This window comes from Indicator indicator, chromosome 28 (assembly GCF_027791375.1).
Source record: "Indicator indicator isolate 239-I01 chromosome 28, UM_Iind_1.1, whole genome shotgun sequence".
Classification (NCBI taxonomy): domain Eukaryota; kingdom Metazoa; phylum Chordata; class Aves; order Piciformes; family Indicatoridae; genus Indicator; species Indicator indicator.
In genome coordinates, this window is record NC_072037.1 from 1565001 (window position 1) to 1586297 (window position 21297).

At 55.5% G+C, this 21297-nt stretch overlaps 1 protein-coding gene across 3 annotated transcripts in view; it reads right to left on the minus strand.

Moving 5' to 3' along the window:
• The window catches only part of RGS3 (regulator of G protein signaling 3), a 107984-nt gene that overhangs the window by 40628 nt on the left and 46059 nt on the right, over positions 1-21297 (minus strand). For 2 of the 3 annotated variants that reach the window (XM_054393580.1, XM_054393581.1), the window contains 2 exons: positions 20667-20778; positions 14992-15032 (listed from right to left, as the gene is read on the minus strand). In XM_054393580.1, coding sequence (XP_054249555.1) covers positions 14992-15032; positions 20667-20778 — 153 coding nt within the window. Of the gene's footprint in view, positions 1-14991; positions 15033-19739; positions 19743-20666; positions 20779-21297 lie in introns of all 3 variants that reach the window. The other variant, XM_054393582.1, reaches the window with a different exon arrangement.

Genomic DNA, 21297 nt, shown 5'->3' on the forward strand with positions numbered 1-21297 from the left:
GCTGTGTTGAAGGAAGAGAAGGCTGAGCATCTCCAGCTGCCTCTAAGGCACAATCTGCTGTTGCAAAGCCCTTTGGGATCCAGGCAGATGGAGGGCAAATGTGTGAAGGGCTGGATAGTGTCATGGGATGAGGCTCTACCAGTGAAGCCAAGCCCCTGCCAGGAGGCCAAGCTGCTCAGCTTAGCACTCCCACATAGCAGGGATGTTGGAAGCCCTGCAGTGCTCCAGACTTGGAGCAGAGTGACTGGAAAGGTGGAAAAGGATCTCAGGATGCTGGCCAAGATGAACCAGGGTGTGCCCAGGTGGGCAAGAAGGTCAGCAGCAGCCTGGCCTGGATCAGCAATGGTGTGGGCAGCAGGAGCAGGATAGTGATCATCTCCCTGTACTGGGCACTGGGGAGGCCACACCTTGAATACTGGGTCCAGCTTTGGGCTCCTCACTCCAAGAAGGACATTGAGAGGCTGGAGCAGGGCCAGAGAAGGGCAACCAAGCTGGGGAAGGGTCTGGAGAACAGGGCTGGGGAGGAGCAGCTGAGGCAGCTGGGGGTGTTCAGCCTAGAGAAAAGGAGGCTGAGAGGAGACCTCATTGCTCTCTACAGCTCCCTGGAAGGAGGCTGGAGCCAGGTGGGAGTGGGTCACTTCTCCCAAGGAACAAGGCACAGGATGAGAGGAAACAGCTTCAAGTTTTGCCAGGAGATGTTTAGTTTGGACATGAGGAACAATTTCTTCCCCAGAAGGGTTGTCAAGAGGCTGCCCAGGGAGGTGGTAGAGTCCCCATCCCTGGAGGGGTTTCAGAGCTGTGTAGATGTGGTGCTGAGGGCCATGGACAGGCTGGTGGTGGGCTGGCAGTGCTGGGGCCATGGCTGGACTCAATGATCTGAAAGGTCTTTTCTACCTAAACCCTTGCATGACTGCAGGTGAGCAAACAGAGGGCAGTGCCCTGCCCTGTGCATGCTGCCCAGCTCAGGGCTGGCTCTGGGAACTGCTCTGCTGCTGTTGTTTTCACTCTGGGAGGCTGCTGCTTTCCTGCCAAGGCTGGCAAAGGGCACACAGAGCTTAGTCTCAGGGTGCTGGGCAGGGAGGATGCAGATGCCTGAAGGGGACGTTTGCAAGCAGATAAAGCCAGAGACTGAAGTGGCTGCCAGGTGCCAAACATGTTACTGGAGCTGCACTGAGCCCAGCCCTCCTGACCCCATGCCAGTGCTGCCCCTGGGAGAGCAGGAGGAGAACTCAGGGCCTGTGTCACAGAGGAGGACCCAGACCAGCCAAACCCAGAACAGGCCCTGTGGCAGCCAGGGATTGTCTGCTGGGAAAGGTCCCTTTGCTCCACAGAAAAGGTTCCCTCCTGTGGATGGTCCCCAAGGGCACCCAGCCCTACTGCAGGGAGTCACAGGATTGTCCTGGTTGGAGGAGCCCTCGAAGATCATCCAGCCCAGCCACTGATCTGACACCACCATGGCCATTAAACCATGTCCCAAAGTGCCCCATGTTTCTGGAACTCCTCCAGGGATGGGGACTCCACCACCTCCCTGGGCAGCTTGTGCCAATCCCTGACCATTCTCCCAGCAAAGACATTTTTCCTAACCTCCAATCTAACCCTCCCCTGGCACAATTTCAGGCCAGACTATACCCCCCCAGCTCCCTCAGCTGCTCCTCCCCAGCCCTGTTCTCCAGACCCTTCCCCAGCTTTGTTGCTCTTCTCTGGAGCTGCTCCAGTCCTCAATGTCCTTCTTGGGGTGAGGGGCCCAAAACTGAACCCAGTGTTTGAGGTTTTGAGGTTTGGCCTCACCAGTGCCCAGCACAGGAGCACAATCCCTGCCCTGCTCCTGCTGGTCCCACTATTGCTAATCCAGGCCAGGATGCTGGTGGCCTTTTGGTAACCTGGGCACATCCAGGAGCATGGGGAGATGACAGCAAGGGGTCTGGCCAAGCAGAGCTCATGGTCACCCCAGCAGACACCAACCAAAGAGGGTCTGTTGGTTCTGTAGCCCATAGCTCAGCCAAGGAACTCCCAGAGGATGGCACCACACCACACCACAGGAGGGGTTGCCAGACCATGACCACACCAAAGGAGAGGTCCCCACCACCTACACACCAAGAGCCCCCACTGCAGACATGCTCCTCTGTGCAGGAGCCAGCATCTGCAAAGCTCAGACATAGAATCATAGCATGGCAGAGGTTGGAAGGGATCTCCAGAGGTCAACAAGTCCAACCCCCTGCCAGGGCAGGGTCACACAGGAACACATCCAGACAAAATGACAACAAGGAGCCACTTCAGCCTGGCACCTGCAGTGCCTTGAAGCCAGTGAGCAGCCTGGGGCTGTTCTCACCCCCATGCCAGTGGACATGCTCCTGGGGGTGGTCAGGTCCTTGGGTGGATGTTCTCCTGCAGACCAGGAGATACACAGCTGCTCCTCTCCTCTGCAAAGTGGTTTAGGGACAGGGCTCCCTGCCCAGCTTGCCTCTGCCCAGCCCCTGGCCTCCAACCAGTTCAGAGCACTGGTCCAGAGCCAAAGGCAGCAGAGATCCCAGAGGGGAAGTACCTCGGAAACAGCCTCCAGACTACAATAGAGGTGAGATGGCAGCACAAAGCTTCCAGCAAAGCCTGGGAATATCCTGTGCACAAAACACAGGCAGAGGCTGCCTGCTCCCTCCATGGTCATGCCATGAGCCTCAGAGCTGGGTCTGATGAGAAAGTTCACTTTGCTGTGCTGGGGGGGCCAAGGGGGACCACGTCTCTTCCTGTGGATTTTGGCCTGCTGGGCACACTTGTGGTGCCCAAAGAACAAACACTGGCAACAACAGATCGGACTTGGTGTGACCCTGGGCAGCCTGCTCTAGCTGGAGGTATCCCTGCTGCCTGCAGGGGGGTTGGACAAGATGCCCTTGGAGGGCCCCTTCCAACCCAATACAGTCTGTGACAATGAACAGCAGAGGCCCTCTTGAAAGCTGGGATGACCAAAAGGTGACAGAACCTCATGGGTGTTGGAGCAGACCTCCCCTGGAGTGCTGTGTACAGCTCTGGAGCCCTCAATACAGGAAGGACATGGACCTGATGGAGAGTGTCCAGAGAAGGGCCACGAAAATGCTCAGGGGGATGGAGCAGCTCTGCCATGAGGACAGGCTGAGGGAGCTGGGGGTGTTCAGCCTGGAGAGGAGAAGGCTCCAGGGAGGCCTAATAGCAGCCTGCCAGGACCTGAAGGGGCTCCAGGAAGGCTGCAGAGAGACTGTTTGCAAAGGCCTGCAGGGACAGGACCAGGAGCAATGGCTTCAAACCAGAGCAGAGCAGATTGAGATTGGATGTTAGGGACAAGTTCTGCACCAGGAGGCTGCTGGAACACTGTAACAGGTTGCCCAGGGAGGTGGTTGAATATCTCATCCCTGGAGATATTCAAGGTGAGGCTCAACAGGGCCTTGGGCAACCTGATCTAGTGGAGGATGTCCCTGCTGAGTCTGGGGAGGTCGAACTGGATGACCTTGGAGGTCCCTTCTGGCCCAGACCAGTCTGTGATTCTGTGATTCCATGTTCATGGAGCTGGTGTTGACTGGGCACAGCAAGCTGCAGAGCAGCACAGCCTGGTGCTGTGTGGCTTGTCTTTGGGACAGGGAGGCTGGGTAGGTGAAGGTGAAGGCCAGATGTGCCCATCCTGCCTTGGGACACCAAGGGCTGGCTCTTAGGAAATGGTTTTCCTTGTCCTGCAGGCACCTCTGGACCAGGAGAGGCACCAAGACACCAAAGCACCAGCAGTGGCTCCAGCTCAGCTCAGGCTGGTTGCACTTAGATGCTGCTGCTCCCAAGGAGGAGGAGATGGAGGAGCAGTGCCCCAGAAGCACTGCACCATAGCACAGCCCAGAGCCCTTGAGGGGCCTGGAGCATCCCTGTGAGGAGGAAAGACTGAGAGAGCCCTGGGGCTGTTGAACCTGGAGAAGAGCAGCCCCAGAGGGGATCTGAGCAATGCTCAGCAAGAGCTAAAGGGTGGGGGGCAAGAGGATGATAGAATCACAGAATGGTAGGGGCTGGAAGAGACCTCCAGACATCATCCAATCCAACCCCCCTGCCAGAGCAGGGGCACCCAGGGCAGGTCACACAGGAACACATCCAGGTGGGGCTTGGAAGTCTCCAGAGGAGACTCCACAACCTCTCTGGACAGCCTGCTCCAGGCCTCCAGCACCCTCACACCAAAGAAGTTTCTCCTCAGATTGAGGTGGAGCCTCCTGGATTCCAGCTTGCACCTGTTGCTCCCTGTCCTATCCCTGGGCACCAGTACAAAGAGCCTGGCCCCTTCCTCCTGACACCCACCCTCAGATGTTCATAGACATTGATCAGATCCCTCTCAGCCTTCTCTTCTCCAGACTAAAGTCTGCACCCCCTGGGTGGGGCCAGATTCTTTCCATATTTTTGAGCAGGGCCTGTTGTGACAGCACAAGGGGTAAGGGTTTGAAACTCAAAGAGGGAGATTCAGAGTGGAGAGAAGGAAGAAACATTTGCCACTGAGGTTGGTGAGAGCCTGGCCCAGGCTGCCCAGAGAGGTGGGAGCTGCCCCATGGCTGGAGACATTCCAGGTCAGGTTGTTTGGGGCTCTGAGCTACCTGCTCCAGTTGCAGCTGTCCCTGCTCAGTGCAGAGACCTTTAGAGGTCCCTTCCCACCCAAAGCATTCTCTGATTCTTTTTGCCAGCACCTGGCGAATGTGACCACAGGGAAAAAAACCAAGAAGTTCTGCTCCACAAGGCACATTTTGTGGTCAGCTCAGAACTCAGATTCAGGTTGAACCATTCAAAGATTCACAAAACCAGGGAAGCAGAATGTCCCTGATCATCATTTGCTCCATCTGGGACAAGAGCCCTCCCTGCTCTGCCCAGGGAGACCTAAACTGGTAGCTGTCACTACCCAGGAGCTGCCTTCTGCCCAGGCTATGGGTTCTGCCAACCCAGGGTTTCTGCTGCTGGTGCCACTCCACATCATCTAACCTGGGTAAATGCAGGCTGGCAGAGGAGACAGAGCCATGGGGGCTCTGCACAGAGGAGCAACCTGGCCACCAGCTCCAGAGCCATCCCTTTGCCTGCTCTGGCTCCAGGAGAGCACAGGCTTGAACCAGAAGAACATTTGAGCTGCATCTGCAATTTGGGGCACATGGTGGGGATGCTGGGAGGGCTGCATCTCAGGAAGGCCTCAGCACTTGAGGTAATCTGCACATGGGTTGATTTCACAACATCCCTCAGAACCACTTTTCTTGGCAGGCTGGGGCTGAGGTTACCTCACTGCAGCTGTGCTTCAGGCTGCAGCTTGGACCTGGAGTACTGCATCCAGGTCTGGAGCACTCAATACAGCAAGGACAGGGCTCTGGGCAAGCTGAGCAACCTGACCTAGTGGAGGATGTCCCTGCTGACTGCACAGGGGCTTGGACTGGATGACCTTTGGAGGTCCCTTCCAACCCAGACCATTCCATGATTCTATGGCTGCTGGGTATCTCCCACAGAGAAACCCAGCAGCTGGGAGCTGCCAGCCCTTGGATGGAGGACAGCAGAATCCTTTGTTCAGGGAAGAGTTAAGCTGCTGCAGGCTTGGCACAGCAGAGAGATTCCCCTTGTGCAGACTGAGCTCTCCTGTGAGCTGGGCTGGGTGACTCAAGGGGATGGGTGCTGGTGCTCTGCAGAGCAGGATGCAGCCCCACCTGGTGAGCCTCTCCAGCAGCCCAGGAATAAGCTGCTGTTTGCAAAGAAGCAATGGAAGCACCAGAGAGCAGGCAAGGATTTTTCACCTGGTAGCATCCCCTGAAAACCAGCAGCATAGCGGCTGCAGGAGAGGGACTTCCCCTAAATGGCACTGGGGATGGGAGGCAGAGAGTTCATGCCAGGTTCTCTCAGTGTGCTTCAGATCCATGTCATGAAAGTGGCAGCAAGGAGCAAGTGTAGCTTGCCCCCACTTGAAATCCTCCAGTTGATTCAGAGATTCACAGAACAGGTCCTTAAAGCTCATCCAGTTCCAACCCCTGCCATGGGCAGGGACACCTCCCACCAGCCCAGGGTGCTCAAGGCCTCATCCAGCCTGGCCTTGAACACCTCCAGGCAGCAGGCAGCCACAGCCTCCCTGGGCAACCTGTGCCAGTGTCTCCCCAGCCTCACTGCAAAGAGTCTCTTCCTCATCTCCACTTTCAATCTCCCCTCTCCCAGCTCAAAGCCATTGTCCCTCATCCTGGCACTCCCAGCCCTTCTCCAAAGTCCCTCCCCAGCTCTCCTGGAGCTCCTTCAGCTACTGAAAGGCTTCTCTGAGGTCTCCCTGGAGCCTTCTCTTCTCCAGGCTGAACAGCCCCAACTCTCCCAGCCTGTCCCCACAGCGAGGTTCTGCAGCCTCTGATCATCTCTGTGGCCTCCTCTGGACCCTCTCCAGCAGCTCCAGGTCCTTCCTGTGCTGGGGGCCCCAGAACTGGAGGCAGTGCTGCAGGTGGGGTCCCAGTACCTCTACCCCTGTTGGCAGTGCCAACTCCACCACAGCCTGAAGAGTTCTTCCCCTGACTGCAGGACAAGCCCAACATTGACACTTGACAGCCACAACTCTGACAAACCACAGCTCTTGTCCTGTTAGGAATTAGAGGAAATTGAGATCCAAGCTCAGCAGAGCTCACAGCTCACCTCACACACAAACCTCTCTACCTTCCCCCACCCTGCACTCAGCACCCAGTGCCCGCTGACTCTTGCTTTTCTCTTACCAGGAATTTCAGCCCCAGCTGTGCTTCCACCCTGCACTGCTCTGGCATCCATCATGGCACAACATTTCAGGACTTTGTGTTCCTGTAAGCCTGAGACACTCCTAAATCTTAGGGTTTTTTTTTTAGTCCAGCAGCCCTGGTTAAGCCCCTCCTACAGCAACTCATGTTGGGGGCCCCCAGACCATGCCCTCTGGGGTCAGAGCTGGGCACAGCTCTTGGCTCCATGTCTCCTTCACAGCCTCAAGGTTTTCTGAGCTCACATTGCAAAGTGGCTTTTTTGGGTCACTGCATTTTGTGGGCATTCTCTTGTATTTAAGCTCCATGAGGTATTTGAAAAGGAGGGATCAAGGCATTCTGCAGGCTGCTCCAGCCCCACCAAGGAGCAGGGTAATCAGGATGGGGGAAACAACAACAGCAGAGCCCAACCCAGGGCACCAGATCCTCCTTAATGCTGGGAAAAAGGAAAAGGATAACAACTTCCTTAGCTTTGGCCCCCTGCCAAAACCATTGGGGTTGGAAACAAATTCAGTCCCAAATGCAACTCTCCTGGCTGTCAAGAGAACAAAGGAATGGGAAAGTTGACTGAACCCCAAGCTTTTATCCTTGCTGGTGCCATCATCCCACTGCAGGATCTGAAGGCTCCATCTCTACCCTTCATCTCCCTTTCATTAATAATTACTTTTTAAGTTCACTTTGGCTGTGCACTGCCAGAAACACAGAATGGGTTGGGTTGGAAAGGACCTCCAAAGGTCATCCAGGCCAACCCCCTGCAGTCAGCAGGGACACCTCCACTAGAGCAGGTTGCCCAGAGCCTTGTGGAGCACTTGATTGCTTAGGTTTGATGTCACATCCCTGGCCAACCATTTTCCCTACCAATAAATAATCTGAGTGCTTTCTGCATCTGCCAGAGCAGTGCCCAGAAGAGCTGACTTCAGAGCTACCCAGGTGTGGAATATCTGCCACATCAGTTTGTCCTGAGCCCTGAAATCCTCTGGTACCACCAACAGATTGCTTTTGCAGCATTCAGGGTTGCAGGAACCTCAGTTCTCCTGACTGGGATTAGGCATGGAAGGTGCCACATACCTAAGGGCCATGCTCACTGCTGGCAGGAGCAGAGGAAATGAACTCTGCTATGGAGCAAGCTGGGAAACCTCCACTGAAGCAATGGAGTTAAGGACATTGACACAGCCTACACAGAGTGACAGAACAGTTTTGGTTGGAAAAGACCTTTTGGATCATCCAGTCCAACCCAGCACTGTCAGGGCACCACCAAACCACAGCCCTCAGCACCACATCTACACAGCTTTGGAATCCCTCCAGGGAAGGAGACTCCACCTCTGCCCTGAGCAGCCTGGGCCAGGCCTTGACAACCATTTAGGGGAAGAAATTGTTCCTCATGTCCAACTTAAACCTCCCCTGGTCCAACCTGAGGCCACTTCCTCTTGTTTCTTGGAAGAGGAAACTGATCCCCACCTGGCTCCAACCTCCTTTCAGAGAGCTGCAGAGAGCAATGAGGTCTCCCTCAGCCTCCTCCACACTAAACAACCTTAGTCCCCTCAGCTGCTCCTCCCCAGCCCTGTTCTCCAGACCCTTCCCCAGCTTTATTACCCTTCTCTGGACCTGCTCCAGCCCTCAATGTCCTTCTTGGACTGAGGGGCCCAAAACTGAACCCAGCACTCAAGGTGTGGCCTCCCCAGTGCCCAGTACAGGGGGACAGCCACTGCCCTGCTCCTGCTGCCCACACAGTTGCTGCTGCAGCCAGGATGCTGTTGACCTTTCTGGCAACCTGGGCACACCCTGGCTCATGTTCATCCAGATCCTTTCCCACTGAGCACCCTTCCAGCCACTCTGCCCCAAGCCCCTCACTAGAGGAGCTGGAGTTCCCCAGTACTGCTCCTCACCCCAGTTGTGCTCCACTCCAAAGAGCATTTGTTCAAGCTGTACCTTTGCAAGCAGCCAAGACAGAGCCTGGGGACGCCCAAGGGGGACCACATGGGTGCCATCCCCAAGGCAAAATGAGCTCTAGCACAGATGTGCAGTGCCCAAAGCAGCAGCTCAAGAAGTTGCCACTGTTGGGTTTTCTGTTGGAGCAGGTTCCCAAGGGAAACTCCTGCAGATGAAAACCTCCCAAGGGAAAAGAAAAAAAAAAAAAAAGATCCTTCTGCTGGTGCTTTGCAAATGAAAATCTTCCTGAGCTATTGGATTTTCAGTCAATTCAGCCTGAATGTGTTGGGTTGCAATCAAAGCCTCCTAACAATGCACTAAAGCCCTGCTCTGCAGTTTCCCAGCAGTAGGACACTTCCGGAGCAGGGAGGGTGTGAATACAGCTCTGCACCTCACTCACAGCCCTCCTCTGCCTCCCTGGGAGGCCACCAATTCCCACCAGGCAGGGAATGTTTCCTCTGACAGGATTTACACAGGAGGTATAGGTGTCCTGCAGGCCTGAAGGGGCTACAAGAAAGCCAGGAAGGGACTTTTGACAAGGGCTGGTAGTGATAGAGTGAAGGGCGATGGATTGAAGCTTGAGGAGGGGAGATTGAGACTGGAAGAAGAAATTCTTGAGAGTGAGGCTGGGAAGACACTGGCACAGGTTGCCCAGGGAGGCTGTGGCTGTCCCCTCCCTGGAGGTGTCCAAGGCCAGGCTGGATGAGGCCTTGAGCAAGCTGGGCTGGTGGGAGGTGTCCCTGCCCATGGCAGGGGGTTGGCACTGGATGATCTTCAAGGTCCTTTCCAACCCAACCCATTCTAGGATTCTCTGACTCTATGGACCCATGCCCCACTCTTGTTCATGTCCTCAAAGAAATCAGCTTCCCAGTGCTGTCCCAGCTCTGAGCACAAAGCTTTGTTTGCAGCTTGGCACAGGAATGCTGCTCCTAACCTCAGCAGAGCTGCAGGATTTTGTGAGAGGTTTTCTGCCTTGAGCAACCTGGGCTGGTGAGAGGTGTCCCTGTCCATGGCAGGGAGTTGGAACTGAATCTTTAAGGTCCCCTCCAACCCAACCCATTTGGGATTCTACGAAATGAGGCCAAACTCCTACACTTCAAATTCTCTAGGGTGCAGAAACATGGGGCCACACTGAACCAGCCCAAAGCTTCTTCACTGCCAACTGACTTCAAAGCTTTCAAATGACTTCAAATGGTTTCATCTGGATTTAAAACTCTGTAATGAATCATCCTCTGAGCAGCTCTGCATACACTGGTCAGAGGTTTTCAAAAACCAGTTGGCAAACAGAAGCAGGGCAGTGATGGTGCCCCTGTACTGGGCACTGGTGGTGTCCCTGTACTGGGCACTGGTGGTGTCCCTGTACTGGGCACTGGTGAGGCCACACCTTGAGTACTGGGTTGAGCTTTGAGCCCCTCAGTCCAAGAAGGACATTGAGGAGTTGGAGCAGGTCCAGAGAAGGGCAACAAAGCTGGGGAATGGTCTGTAGAAAAGAGCTGGGGAGAAGAAGCTGAGGGAGCTGGGAGTGTTTAGATTGGAGGAGCCTCAGGGAAGACCTCATTGCTCTCTACAGCTCCCTGAAAGGAGGTTGCAGTGAGGTGAGGGTTGGGCTCTACTCCCTAGGATCAGGAGACAGGAGCAGAGGCATTGGTGTGAAATTCTGCCAGGTGAGGGTTAAGTTGGAGATTAGGAAAAATGTCTTTGCTGCAAGAGTGGTCAGGGACTGGCAGAGGCTGCCCAGGGAGGTGGTGGAGTCCCCATCCCTGGAAGTGTTCAAGAAAGGTGTGGCCATGGCACTTGGGGACATGGTTTAGTAGCCATGGTGGGGTTGGGTTGCTGGTTGGATTGGATGATCTTGGAGGGCTTTTCCAACTGAAGCAATTCTGTGTTTCTCTGAATCTATTCAGAGCATCCCACAGATCAAAAGGCAGAACCTTAGCTTCCAAACTCCTGGCTTGCCTCTGTGCTGGGACTGTCCACCACGAGGAACAAACCCACCCTAACCAGGGAGCTCAGGGGAGAACCTTCCTCTGTTTCTGCATTCTTTCCAAACACCAACCTCTGTCTAGCCCTTCCCTTCCAGGAGGCCACATGTCCCACCAGGAACAGGACCATCTGCCCTCAGGACCTCCAAGCACTGCAATTCACACACTGAAGAGCCTGTTCAAACAATGGGTACAAGCTTGAACATAGAAGATTTCAGCTCAACATGAGGAGAAACTTCTTTCCAGTGAGGGTGACAGAGCCCTGGAGCAGGCTGCCCAGAGAGATTGTGGAGTCTCCTTCTCTGGACACATTCCAAACCCACCTGGATGCATTCCTGTGTGACCTGCTCTGGCAGGGGGATTGGACTGGATGATCCCTGGAGGTCCCTTCCAACCTCTAATGTACTGTGATGTGTGATGAAACAGCCACCCAGCTTCTGCCATAACCTGCACCAGGCTCCAGAGATCCTCCTTTGCTGTCTGACTGGAAATAACCAGGATGCAGAGGACTCAGAGCCTGTGGAATGATGGAGCTGCAGGTCCTGGGGCAGGGTGACCAGCAGGAGTTTTTCTGTGACACTCCAGTTTCCCTGAAGGGTGAAATTTTCTTTCTTGTTTGTAATAATTGAAGCAACTCCCTGACACTGCAACCCACTTCTGGTTTGGGGCACACCAGATCCAGATGTGGAAATGTGACCCTGGAGAATCAGAGAATTGTTTGGGCTGCCAAGACTTGAGATCTCCCAGTGACAGCCCCACAGCCCTGGAACTAAAGCTGTGCTCCTGAAAAGTGAACACAAATGGCAAAAGACCTGAAGGTGTCTCTTTTCTTAGCTTCCTGAAGCAAGAAGGTGCTGAAATGCTGCCAGGCTGGCTCCCACCACAGCATCCCACCCATTGAGGGTGCTACACTGAGCCACACAGCCCCAACACTGCCAAAGGGAAATGTTTCTGCTCCCCTGCTCTGCCCCCCAGCCCCTGTCCTTGCAGCCTGCTCACCTGCTTCACGTGGGGGTGTGACTTGCAGGTCACCACTTCCCAGAAGAGCAGCAGTGGGGAAGTCAGGAGGAGCCCATCCTGCCCTGGCTCACTGCTGACTCACAGGCACATCCCCTTCTCTGCACTTCAGCTTCCCCTCCTCAGCCAAAACTGCCCTTTGCTGGAGTCTGCTGAGACTCAGGGCTGGAAGCTCAACCTTGAGGCTTCCTATTTCCATCTGTGCCACCTTCTCCTTTCCATCCAGGCAGCTGGGACATCACCTCCCCACAGGCAGGGTCTCACATCAGCCTGACCTCCCCAGCTCAGTGCAGATCACCAGCCTCAAATGGGGGAGGGGAGGGCACAGGGGTGCCATCTGGGAGCCAAGCTTTGGCCCACATCACCTGAAAGCTGTGGGCTGGGACAGCACAGGGTGAGAGCAGCCACTGCTGGGGATGGGCATGTAGCAGCCCTGCCATGGAAGCTCCCTCCCCACTTGTGGCCTGCTCCAAAATATCCCAGGTGGACAGGAGGAACAAGAAGGGGTTCACAGAATTCCATAAGCATGGTCAGTGCAGACCTGCTGTCCTCTGGAGGGCAGCTTGTGTGCAGGACAGGAAATGCTGCACAACTCCTACCCTGCACCCACAGTGACTGCCACAGCTCTCAGCCACCAGAGCTGTGAGGGCCACTGAGGGCTCTCAGAAGCAAAGGAAACTCTTCACTACAGCTTGCCAAAGATGAATCTTCACCTCTCAAGATCTCCTGAAAGGCAGCCAAGCTCTCTGTCACTTCTACTCAAGGGCCCCAAGCTTCCAAGTGAAATGCCAGGCTCTGAGTGCTCTGCTCCTGCTGCCTGAGCAGACACTGGGAGCCCTCAGCCCAGATGTCACTGAGCCACCCCTAGCACAGCCAGCCCGAGGCATGGCCCAGCCTGAGCTGGGCAGGAATCACCACACAGCTCTGACACCACCCTGGGACATGCACTGAGCAAACCCCCAAGGCAGCAGCTTCAGCCAGACCACCCCAGGAAGAAACAGGAGACAAGGAAGGAGTAGGAGGGGATCTTTAGGCTGAGAGGGGATCTGATCAATGTCTATGAACATCTGAGGGGTGAGGGGCAAGAAGAAGGGGCCAGGCTCTTCAGAGGTGTCCTGTGACAGGACAAGGGGCAGTACCACAAACTGGAAACCAGGAGGTTCCATCTCAACATGAGGGAAAACTTCTTTGGTGTGAGGGTGCTGGAGCCCTGGAGCAGGCTGCCCAGAGAGGTTGTGGAGTCTCCTTCTCTGGAGACAGTCAAAAACCATCTGGATGTGTTCCTGTGTGACCTGCCCTGGGTAACCCTGCTCTGGCAGGGGGGTTGGACTTGTTGATGTCTGGAGGTCCCTTCTAACCCCTGACATTCTGTGACTCTATGAAAAGCAGGAGAGGGAACTCGTCAGGCGATGGCTCTGCAGCAGGCTGTGCCTTGGCCCTGAGCCCAGCTCCTCAAGGTGAACAACTTCCATTCTGAGGCTCTTCAGGCAGCTCTCACAATGCCTCATTATTTCATGGTGCTGCTGAGCAATGTTTGCCTTTCTCCTCTGTGCCCTGGGGATCGTTCCCACCTCCAAACTTCCACCCCATGAAAACACAAGAGCCTTGAAACCAGGAAGAGAGTAAAGTCACTTGAAAAGTGGAACAAAAGCAAAGCTGCCAGCACTCAGTGATGAGGGAGGCCCAGGCACTGGGAACCAATTGTGCAGTCTGCTCAGCTGCTTCATGACAAAAACATGACTGTGCCAACATCTGAGTGAGCCCAAATCTGGTTAGAGCACTCCACCATGTACCAGCCACACGTGGCCTTACAGCTCTGATTAGATGTCTTGGAGCCTGAGCTTCCTGATTTTATTTGTGGGAGCTTGCAGACAAGAAAAGGAGGATGGCATTCAAGGTGAAACTTGATGGAGCCCTCGGCAGCCTCCTCTAGTTAATGGTTCATAAACCATAGAATGGGTTGGGTTGGAAGGAATCTTATAGATCATCCAGCTCCAACCCCTGCCATGGGCAGGGACACCTCCCACCAGCCCAGGGTGCTCAAGGCCTCATCCAGCCTGGCCTTCAACATCTCCAGGGAGGGGACAGCCACAGCCTCCCTGGGCAACCTGTGCCAGTGTCTCCCCAGCCTCACTCTCAACAATTTCTTCCTCATCTCCACTCTCAATCTCCCCTCTCCCAGCTCAAAGCCATTGTCACTCATCCTGGCACTCCCAGCCCTTGTCCAAAGTCCCTCCCCAGCTCTCCTGGAGCCCCTTCAGGTACTGGAAGGCTGCTCTGAGGTCTCCCTGGAGCCTTCTCTTCTCCAGGCTGAACAGCCCCAGCTCTGGGGCTCTAACCCCCCTGCTCACTGCAAGAGGGGCTGGGATAAGATGACCTTCAGGGGTCCCTTTTAACCTGATGCATTTTATGATTCTATGCCTTAAAAGTAACAACAAAAGAGTTGGTAAGGAAATCTGTCCCTGAGAGAAAGAATCCCAGGATAAAGCAGGACTGAGGTGCTGGGAGGAAGATACACCCAGGGGAATCACAGAATTACAGAAATTTAGGGGATGGAAAGGACCTCCAGAGGTCATTGAGTCCTACCCTGCTGCCAGAGCAGGATCACCCAGGGCAGGACACAGGAACACATCTCAGTGGGTCTTGGAAGCCTGCACAGACTCCAAGAGGTTGCTCCTCTCTGGGCAACCTGCTCCAGGGCTCCAGCACCCTCAAACCAAAGAAATTTCTGCTCATGCTGAGGTGGAACGTCCTGGGTTCCAGCTTATCCTTGTTGTTCCTTGCCCTATCTCTGGGCACCACCAAAAAGAGCCTGGCACCTTCTTCTTGTCCCCCACCCCTCAGATATTTACAGACATTGATCAGATCCCCTCTCAGCCTTCTCCTCTCCAGACTAACCAGCCCCAGGGCTCTCAGCCTTTCCTCACAGCAGAGATGTTCCAGACCCTTCATCATCTTCATTGCTCTCTGTTGGACTCTCCAGCAGATCTCTGTCCCTCCTGAATTGGAAAGCCCAAAATTGGACACAGCATTCCAAGTGTGGTCTCACCAGGGCAGAGTAGAGGGGCAGGAAAAGAGGAAGAGAAGAAGAGGAAGAGGAGAAGGGGAAGAGCAGAGCTGTCTTGTTCTGCCCAGATTCCCTGCCCACAGACTCCCTTTAGCAGTTTCTTCCTAACACACTCTGACCACAGCCAGGACGTTTCCTCTCCAGACCTCTGCCAAACAAATTACGAAAGGAGGTCAACCAGCCCCACCAGCCCTCCCTACCCCAGCAGGAAGGAGCAGAGCTGTTGGCACCTTGCTCCCACATGGCAGTTCACTTGGCAACCAGCAGCACTCACCTCTGCCAGGTACAGGATGCAGAACTTCCGATCCTCTGAACCTAGAGAGAGGAGAAAATCCAGGATCAAAATGAAGCTACAAACTGCATTCCTGCAAGAAGAGCCCCTGGCAGAGGGCCTGGCCAAGTGACAGCCTGGATCAGTGTTCATTGTTGTCACCCTGCAGTGCCAGGCTGTGACCCAGGGTGATGTATGCTGCATCTGCAGGGCCAGGCGCTGCGCTCCGCGCCCTCTGGCATGGACTCTGCCATGGATTCTCCCTTGGGTTTCTCCTGCTGGAGAAAGGTTTGCCCCATTCAGAGGCCATGTGCAGGAACGAGAGGACACAGTCTCAAAGCTGTGCAAGGGAAGTTTAGGCTGATCGTAGAAAGAAGCTCTTCCCAGCCAGAGAGATTGGCCATGGGAATGGGCTGCCAGGGAGGGGTGGGGTTGGGGCCCCTGGAGGTGTTTAAGAAGAGCCTGGATGAGGCATTTAGTGCCATGGTCTGGTTGATTAGTTAGGGTTGGGTGATCTGTTGGACTTGATGATCTTGGAGGTCTCTTCTAACCTGGTTGATTCTCTGTGTGTGACTCTCTCCAACCTGCCATGGCTCAAGCAACCCAAACCTTCCCTGGGGCTGTGGAGGTTCTGCAGTGCCCCCTCAGCCATCGTGGGCACCACATTTGGGTCTCTCTCATCTGACCTCTATGGACACTGCTCCCAGGAGGGCTAACCAGAGCAGCTCCTGTTCCTACAGCCTTGCTCATTCCCATTTGCTCCATCAGTGCCAGTGGCTGGGGTTGGTGCCTCTCCAAGCATACGGAGCTGAATCCCAGGGCAATGGGAAGCAGCTGGCATGGGGGAAAGCTCATCCTGCTCCATCAAGCTGAGGTCAGAGTTCCCAAGCTCCCACCAAGGTGGTGCTGCTCAGGAGACCTGGCCAAGGGACTTCCAGTTCCAGGAGTTGGTGCTGAAGGCACTGCAATGACCAACATTGTGATCCAAACCTAGCACAGAGCAGCCCAGCTCAGCTCCCCCCTTGCTGCCAGCTGCCCAGGGGACGTCTCACACTTCAGCTGCTCCACCAGCCTGATTCCTGCAGGCCTAGCCCTCCCTGTCCCCAGCAAAAAGGCATTCCTGGAGATTTGTCCTGATCTTTGATCTGATGAGGCATGAGTGTGCCCAGCTCCAAGGGAAGTCATCTCCTGGCAAGCATCAGCCTTGCAGGACAACAGGAGGCTGCCACAAGACAAGGTCACCTCAACTCTGAACCAGGATACTCCACCAGCTGCAGCTGGCTCCCTGCTTCACAGCAGCATGCCCTGCACCAGCTTTGCCCTGGGCTGCAGCTTTCAGAGGCCTTCTAATGCCATTATCTGTGCCATGAGATCAGATCTGCAGCCTGGGCACAGCCACAGAGCTGCTCAGGGCAGCAGCAGCACCAGGAGCTCTGCTTCATTTCAACAGCTGGAGCTGTGCTGATGCTGGGCTCCTGGGAGACCTTAGAGCAGCCTTCCAGTACCTGAAGGGGCTCCAGGAGAGCTGGAGAGGGACTTTTGACAAGGGCTGGGAGTGACAGGATGAGGGACAATGGCTTTGAGCTTGAGGAGGGCAGATTGAGACTGGAGATGAGGAAGAAATTGTTGAGAGTAAGGGTGGGGAGACACTGGAACGGGTTGCCCATGGAGGCTGTGGATGTCCCCTCCCTGGAGGTGTTGAAGGCCAGGCTGGGGGGAGGTGCTGCTCAGGCCCCATCAGGTTTAACCTTGAATGTCCCCAGGGACACCTGGAGAACAGCCACTGCTTCCAGGGTCCGGGTGGTCTAAAGGATGGGAAAAGAGGGAAGCTGGTTCTGCTCCTTTCCACAGCCTCCAGGAGACTGCAGCAATGGCAGGGCAGGCTCCCTGCTCTTCAGCCCCCCGCATCTGCTCAGCAAGGACAGGATTGTGTCCAGCACCCCAGGAGAAGCTGACGGCAGGGTGGTGAGGGGCCCTGTGTGGGGAGAGAGCAAAGCTGCTGTGTCCAGCCAGACCTGGCTGCCACGAGGGGACACAGATCTCATACAACTGCCTGGTTGGAAAAGACTCTAAGATCATAGAATCACAGAATGGTCTGGGTTGGAAGGGACCTCCAAAGCTCATCCAGTCCACCCCCCCCTGCAGTCAGCAGGGACATCCTCCACTAGATCAGGTTGCTCAGAGCCTTGCTGAGGCTCACCTTGAATATCTCCAGGGATTATCAAGTCCAACCATAACCTAACATCTCCCTGCACACAACTGTTAGACCAACTCCCTGAGCTCCTCATCCAAATGTCTTTTCAACACCTCCAGGGCAGTGACTCCACCACCACTCTGGGCTGCTAGTCCCAGTGCTTGATGGACCCTTTTGGTGAAGATTGTTTCCTAATACCCAGCATAAACCTCCTCTGGTGCAGTTGAAGGTGTGACAGGGTGTTGTGCTTGTCTTGATTGGTGCTCCCTTCCAGCTGAAACCTGGACACAGGGCATAAGCACCCCTGGGGCAGCAGGGAGAAGCTCTTGGCCTCCAGCTATCCTGGAGCTGCTTGCAGGTTGGGATGTCAGGGCCAGCCAAGCAGCACACAAAGTCCTTGTTGGCAGGATCCCAGCTGGGGTTGGGGCTGACAGTGAGGGGCTGGGTTGTCATTTTGGCTGCAAACCAGAAGTGCTCCTCTCTGTCCCAAAGCCAAGCAGAGCCACCCGGGGCGGGGCAGGATCCCAGCGAGGCGGTGACCTTAGCGTGGAAATTCCCACAGTATCTCGTGAGGAAGCCAGCCCTGTCACACTGCAAACCTTGGCTGCTGTGGTGCTCATCAGCCATACTCAGCTTCTAAAGCAGGAAGGCAGAGCATTGTAAAGCAGATCTGACTGATTTGCTCTCTCCCAGTTCGACCAGCAGCAGCAACAGGAAACATCACAATGGTCTGCAGTGTACCGGAGATGTCTCAATTGTTGGGCTCCGCAATAGGCCTGTTCCTATTCATGTGCCACTCACCTCTCGAGGAGACCAGCAGGAATGCCCTGCCAAAGGAGAGGGACATCTTCTCAGCTCCTTCCACCCACCCCTGAAGCAGCCCTAGCCAAGGCAGGAGGCTGAGCAGCCTGCAAACCAATCCTGCAGGGTTCCCGGCGCTCAGCACCGCAGACACGAACATCCCCCAGCCCCTTCAGAGAGGCTGCTTGAGCTGTTCCAGATGTGCTCCAGCCAAGTTAGTCACCCAGCCAAGTTATTACAGCAACAAGGAAATAAGGGGCAGAAAAACCTCTCACGAAATCTTGCAGCTCTGCTGAGGTTAGGAGCAGCATTCCTGTGCCAAGCTGCAAACAAAGCTTTGTGCTCAGAGCTGGGACAGCACTGGGAAGCTGATTTCTTTGAGGACATGAACAAGAGTGGGGCATGGGTCCATAGAGTCAGAGGATCCTAGAATGGGTTGGGTTGGAAAGGACCTTGAAGATCATCCAGTGCCAACCCCCTGCCATGGGCAGGGACACCTCCCACCAGGCCAGCTTGCTCAAGGCCTCATCCAGCCTGGCCTTCAACACCTCCAGGGAGGGAACATCCACAGCCTCCCTGGGCAACCTGTGCCAGTGTCTCCCCAGCCTCACTCTCAACAATTTCTTCCTCACCTCCAGGAAGAAATCCTCAATCTCCCTTCTCCCAGCTCAGAGCCACTGTCCCATGTCCTTGCACTCCCAGCCCTTGTCACAAGTCCCTCCCCAGCTCTCCTGCAGCCCCTTCAGGTACCCCAAGGCTGCTCTAAGTTCTGCATGGAGCCTTCTCTTCTGCAGGCTGAACAGCTCCAGCTCTCTCAGCCTGTGCCCACAGGGGAGGTTCTGCAGCCCTCTGATCATCTCTGTGGCCTCCTCTGGACCTGCTCCAACACTTCAATTCAAAGGCCTCTGACAACAGCCGGGCAGGGCACGCACAGCAGCGCTCCAGGAGCGGCCACAGACCCTTCAAGGAGGAACAATTTCTTTTGTCTGCTTCTTAGAAATAAGCAGAGCTGAGAAACAAACCAAACAAAGCCCAGGGAAGCTTCAATGACTTTGCTAAGTGGCTCCAACTGCCTCACTGTGGTTCTGTCCCCACCAAATAGGTTGGTGAATCGAACTGGGAGCAGAAGCATTGTTGGAATTGGGGCACAACCACTGAGCAGCAGCCTCTGGTGTCCCCCACAGCACTGCAGATGCCCAGCACTGAGGCTGACAACAACGTGGGGCACGTGGAGAGATGCAGCTCATCTGCAGAGCTCACAGCTTGCCTGAGGGAAGGCACAGGAGGTGGCAAAATCCATCCAGAAAATGATCCCCTTGGAGAAGCAGGCCAGATCTGGATTAATCCCTTCTGCTCAGCTCATACAGATACAGAGTAATTGGGGTTGGGAGGGGACCCTCTGGTGGTCTCCAGTCGAACTCCCTGTCCAAAGGACCCAGCTCAGGGTGTTCAGGGCCATGTCCAGATGAGTCTTGAACATCTCCAGGGATGGAGATCCCACAGCCTGTCATAGAATCATGGTTTGGTTTGGGTTGGGAGGGACCTTTTATAGGTCATCCAGTCCAGTGCCCCTGCAGCCAGCAGGGACATCTGCAACTAGAGCAGGATGCTCGGAGCTCCAGACAGCCTGACCTGTTGTTTCCAGCAATGGGGCACCTGGCACCTCCCTGGTGTTTGACCAACCTCACCAGAGGGAGGTTTTCCCTTGTGTCTGACCTCATTCTCTCACGTGGTGTCCCAGCCCAGTGACAGCCACTGCCTGGGCTCCAGGAGGAGCTGAGGCACCAGCCCCACACTGCCCCGGGTGGGTGATGGTACCCAAAAGAAGCTCATACCCCAAAAGTGACTGCACCAAGGAAGGAACAGGGTGGGCCTGGAGCCAAGAAGTGCCTCTGCCATAGCTAATAGGATGTGGTAGAGCAATTTGTTTGCTCTTCCTGTGACCAGGAGCAGCTAAAGGTCAGCATTGATAGAGCACTTCAACTTCACCCTTGAGCACTTCAACTTGAGACAACTGATTGCAAGCCACCCCCCTGCCCTAGAAGCCCTCCCTCAGCCCTCAGCTGGGTATGAAAGCCCAGCCAAGGGGCAGAGAGTGAGGACTTTGTCTCACCAAGGGCAGGCTCTGCTCTTAGCTGGCTGTGGGGTGTGTGTGGGGGAGGGATGGGATCTGGTGTGGAGGAAACTGTGGGTGGCTGAAGAGAGAAGCAGCAAAGTAAAGGTCAGCAGGACCCAGCCAGACTCCCCTGCAGACAACCTCTGCAGTCTCTGGAGGCTCCATGGCTGAAACCTTAAGTCTCCACTTCCCTTTCTGAGCCTGGGCAAGTCCCTGCTGCAACTCCCCCAGGAGGAACAGCCCAGCCCAGTGAGACCCTGGGGAATGCCAGCCCCAAATCCCCTAGGGACTGCCCCACAAAGCCCTGGAAATGGTGCTGCCTGGGTGCTCTTCAGTGTGGGTGCTCATCAGGTGGAGCTCCCAGGAGTGGGACCAATGCAGGGATGGGAAGGGTGATGCTGGCCCTGCCCCCATGAGAGGGTGGTCTGGCAGCACCAGTTGGATAGTGCTGTTGTACACTGGCAGCAACGGGACAGGGGATGCTACCCTGCTGCTGGCCAGCAACCCTTACAGCTGGCAGCCCAGAGAATGCCCCCCACGTGTCCAGCTGCTGCTGCAGCCACTCACCCTCCTGGAGCTGGAGACTCTGCAGGTAGAGAGGGTTCCTCAGCACGTTGCAGCGCCCAGGCTCATCCTCTTTGGTGAAGAGCAGCAGGTCAGAGTAGACAAAAAGGGTCACCTGGAAGCACAAGAGCAGTAAATAAGCTGTTAGCAATTCACCCCCTGGCACTGAGAGGTCCTGGAAAGGTCCCCTGCCCTCTGCAGACACACCAGCCATGCCAGGCAGCACAAGCAGCAGTTCTCAAGGGGGCTAATTGCTGTTGCAGCCCTCAGGGTGCTCCCAGCAAGCCTGGGAGGAAGCTCCCCCTGCTTGGCAGCCACCACCCGAGGGGTGTGGAGCCTGGGGAGGAGAGGGACAGAGGGAGAAACTTGCCTGGCAGCTGAGTGCCAGGCACACCCCCTGCTCCCTCCTGCCACTGCCCATTTGCAGGAGTTACAAATCAGAGGAGCAGGAGGAGGGAGCAGGTTGCAACTAAACCCAGCACAGCCCCACAGCAACCTCAGCTCCCACAGCACACAGAGAGGCTTCTCCCTCTGCCCAGCCTGTGCCCTGGGCACCCCTGGTGCCACAGTGACAGCTGCGTTGTGACAGCAGGAGAGCACAGCAGGGCAGCTACAGGGAACCAAGCTGGCACCG